This window comes from Curcuma longa, unplaced genomic scaffold (assembly GCF_044706935.1).
Source record: "Curcuma longa cultivar G26 ecotype Majalengka, Jawa Barat unplaced genomic scaffold, ITB_CL_G26_1.1 contig_14126, whole genome shotgun sequence".
Taxonomy (NCBI): Eukaryota; Viridiplantae; Streptophyta; class Magnoliopsida; order Zingiberales; family Zingiberaceae; genus Curcuma; species Curcuma longa.
The window spans coordinates 329,538-332,811 of record NW_027429672.1 but is presented as its reverse complement, the minus strand read 5'-3'; the positions used below and the strand labels follow the sequence as shown (position 1 = coordinate 332,811).

Sequence of the window (3,274 nt, the reverse complement as noted above, 5' to 3'; positions counted from 1 at the left end):
GTAATAAAGGTCGGGTCACCCTGATCGACTCCTATTAAAAAAAATTTTGTTATATTTTTAAATATTAATTAAGATTAGTACAACAATGTTAAAGTAATTTTAATCAAGTTTTAATAAAAATTTTACTAACTTAAAAAAGATAATATAACAATGATCTTTACATAAAATTTACCAAGTCAATATATATAAAAAAAATAGACGCGTACAAAGGCATATATAACTATTAAGTCAAGAAATGTAATATTGTTCCAAGATAACTTTCTATCTAAATTCATGTCAATTGAATCTAAAAAAAAAAACTTTCTACCTTTTCGTGTCAATTGACTATTCAAGTCTTCATGTGAGGATTCAAGAAAGGAATAAAAAGCAAATTCTTCCATTATTAATTAATTATATTCGTCTTAAAATTCAACATTCATGCAGATTACGAAATACAAGTGCAGCATAGATATAATTCCACTTATTTATTACACGCAGATCATAAATTAACCATGGCAGTATATATGGAGTTCGAAGCTAGCGTTGACTATGGCAGAGGAACGGCGACATCGGCAAGCACCATGAGAGGTGTTTTCCTGGGTGCGCTCGCCCCGGAAATCTCCGTCATGTCCAAATCCTCGGTCTTCATGCCTTTGGGGAGCTTCCAGTCGAAGTGGAAGAGGAGGTGAGCCAACGCGGTTTCCACTGTCAGTAGGCCAAAGTTTATGCCGGGGCAGATCCTTCGCCCCACGCCAAACGGCAAGAACTCGAAGTTGGCACCTCTGAAGTCGACTGAGCCACTCTCAAATCTCTCCGGCTTGAAGCTTTCGGCGTCGGAGCCCCAGTAGGCTTCATCTCTGCCCAACGCGAACACATTGATCAGGACTCGGGCTCCGGCCGGCACCCGATAGCCCAAGACTTCGCACGTGTCGGTGCATAGTCTGGGGAGCAGCAGAGGGCCCGGAGGATGGAGCCTCAACGTCTCCTTGATCACCAACTTGAGGTAGTTGAAGTTGGAGATGTCACTCTCTTCCAGCTTACTCTTCCCTCGCATGGCCTCCCTTATCTCACGCTGAGCCTTCTCCATTGTCTCGGGGTTCTTCATCATCTCTGACATAGCCCAGTCGATGGTCGTCGACGATGTCTCTGTTCCTCCAGCAAATATTTCCTAGAGGAATATATTAACGCAACGGCATGATATATATATCATCATCAGCTATCTATTACTAAATTTAATCAGTTTAAATAAGAAATTAATTATGTACGAACCACGACGACGGCCTTGATGCTGTCGGTTGTGATGGGAAATTCTAGATCTCCTTGATCTCTGAGCCGGAGAAGTACATCGAGGAGTAAATCCTCCTCCTCGGGTACATCGTCTCGTGTTTCCTGACGCTGCGCGATGATTTCATCGAACAGTTTGTCTAACCTTCCACGAGTACGCTCTAACTTGGGCTTCAAGCCAGTGAGAGTGTCCAGGAATTTGAGCGACGGGTACATGTCAGCCACCGCGAAGCTGCTGACGAGGCCGGTGGCCTCCTTCACCAGGTGCAAGAACTTGGTCTGTTGTTTGCACCGTTCGCCGAACGCCGTCCTGACCATCATTGCATTGGTCATGGACATCACAGTCTTGCCGAAATTGAAGGGCGTCTGAGCCGATGCCCTGCCGGCGACCTCTGCTGTGAACTTCCGGAACACGTCCTTGCGGATGGTGGCGAAGGACTTGATGCGCCGGGAGTTGAGCATCTCTGTGACGTAGACCTTCCTCATCTGCTGCCAATACCCGCCGTAGACGGCCATGGCGACGCTGAGTCCGTCGTAGGCCAACATGTTGACGTAGGTCAAGTCGGTCGGCCGGCTGGAAAAGTTGACGTCATGCCGCTTGATGATCTCCTCCACGGCCTCCACGGACGTGGCGACGACCAAGTCGACCTGCCCGAGGCGGAGCAGTATGAGCGGGCCGTGAGTCCGAGCGAGCCGGCCGAGAGTACGGTGAGGGTTGCCGCCGGCGAGTTGGTGGATGTTTCCGATGAGGGGAAGCTTGGGAGGGCCGGGTGGCAGAGGAGCTACTTGTCGATCAGACTTGTGAGCTCCACTACTCCTTGCTCTCCCGAGTAGTGTTAGCAGTGCTATGAAGAAGCCGAGGAAGAGGGTGATGAAGAAAGGGGAGAAGAGGGAATTAGCTAATTCCATGGCTAATTGCATGGCTATGCAAGTGCAGTACGTAGATCCTTAATGACTGGATTGATCAAGCTCTCTTCCTCCCATGCATTTATAGATCAACTATTGTAATTAATTTCTTAGAAAATTAATTTTGAATAATTTATAATTAAAATATATATTTCTTTATTCTGAGTATTAGAAATAGGAGAACTGACTCAAACAAATTCATTGAAAACTATGGTCATCGTAATTTTACTGATAAATTCGTGGTCACTATAATTAAAAAAATATTTGTCAGTGATCATTTAAGTAAAAAAATTATTAGTTTTATTGTTAATTTCTTCACTGGACCACCAATACAATTGATTCATGCAGTTGCCGTGCAGTTGCCGGGCGTACATTTTTCCATACATTTCCACGATCAACTGCATGCTTGAGCTTAACATATGGATGGTTTTTCAACATATTTGAAGTTTTCAGCTGCAAGTTTTTTTTTTAACATTTAAAATTATTAATTTGTGATCTTAATTCAACCGATGGGTTTGAATTGTCAATGCAAGAAGGATGCTTTGAACGTTGAATTTTACAATTTCTTTTGTCCGATTGAACATCACTTCAATTCGCTCCGATCGATCGTATTCCAATTGTCAAGTCATCGCCGGACGGAGCACGATGAAAATAACAGATTTTTCTAAAATAATCTCTAAGAAACTTTTATTTAAAAAAACTAAATTAATATATTGTTTTCCTTTAAAATTTCAATAAATTATAAAAATATTGACTTTAAAAACTTTGAATAAATAATGATGACGAAATGACTTAGAAAAGAGAGGGACAGTTTGACAAATCTGCAAAAACAAGTTGCGCCCGTAAATTAAAAGGTCGGGAAGGGGTGTTTTTGGAATTCTAAAGTGTTTTATTTAATAAATATCTAGGACTTCTAGGAATTGATAGCGAAGAAATTGAGTCCCTGTCGAAGTTGACATCATTATCTTATCTAAAAGGAGAGTGATGAAAAACTATTTCAAGTGCTCCATCCACGGGCGGAGCCACGTTATACTTTACCTGGGTTATGGCCCGGGAGCTCGACGGTGCAAAAGCTTAAATTTACAGATGAATTTTTTTTTTAAAA

At 42.4% G+C, this 3,274-nt stretch overlaps 1 protein-coding gene across 1 annotated transcript; it reads right to left on the bottom strand.

Moving 5' to 3' along the window:
- Window positions 1-360: 360 nt before the first annotated feature.
- Window positions 361-2,208, bottom strand: LOC141816098 (alpha-humulene 10-hydroxylase-like). Its single transcript, XM_074703935.1, has 2 exons — window positions 1,249-2,208; window positions 361-1,147 (listed from the first exon to the last, which is right to left on the bottom strand). Exons 1-2 carry the CDS (start codon window positions 2,182-2,184, stop codon window positions 527-529), a joined length of 1,557 nt encoding a protein of 518 aa, XP_074560036.1. The 5' UTR covers window positions 2,185-2,208; the 3' UTR covers window positions 361-526.
- Window positions 2,209-3,274: the final 1,066 nt, after the last annotated feature.

What these genes read in the sequence shown, in the direction of transcription:
- LOC141816098 (XM_074703935.1), bottom strand. Translation starts at nt 2,184, where the DNA reads ATGCAATTAGCCATGGAATTAGCTAATTCCCTCTTCTCCCCTTTCTTC. An exon ending in GCATCAAGGCCGTCGTCGTG is followed by an intron (nt 1,148 to 1,248) that starts GTTCGTACATAA and finishes ATATTCCTCTAG; the next exon opens with GAAATATTTGCTGGAGGAAC.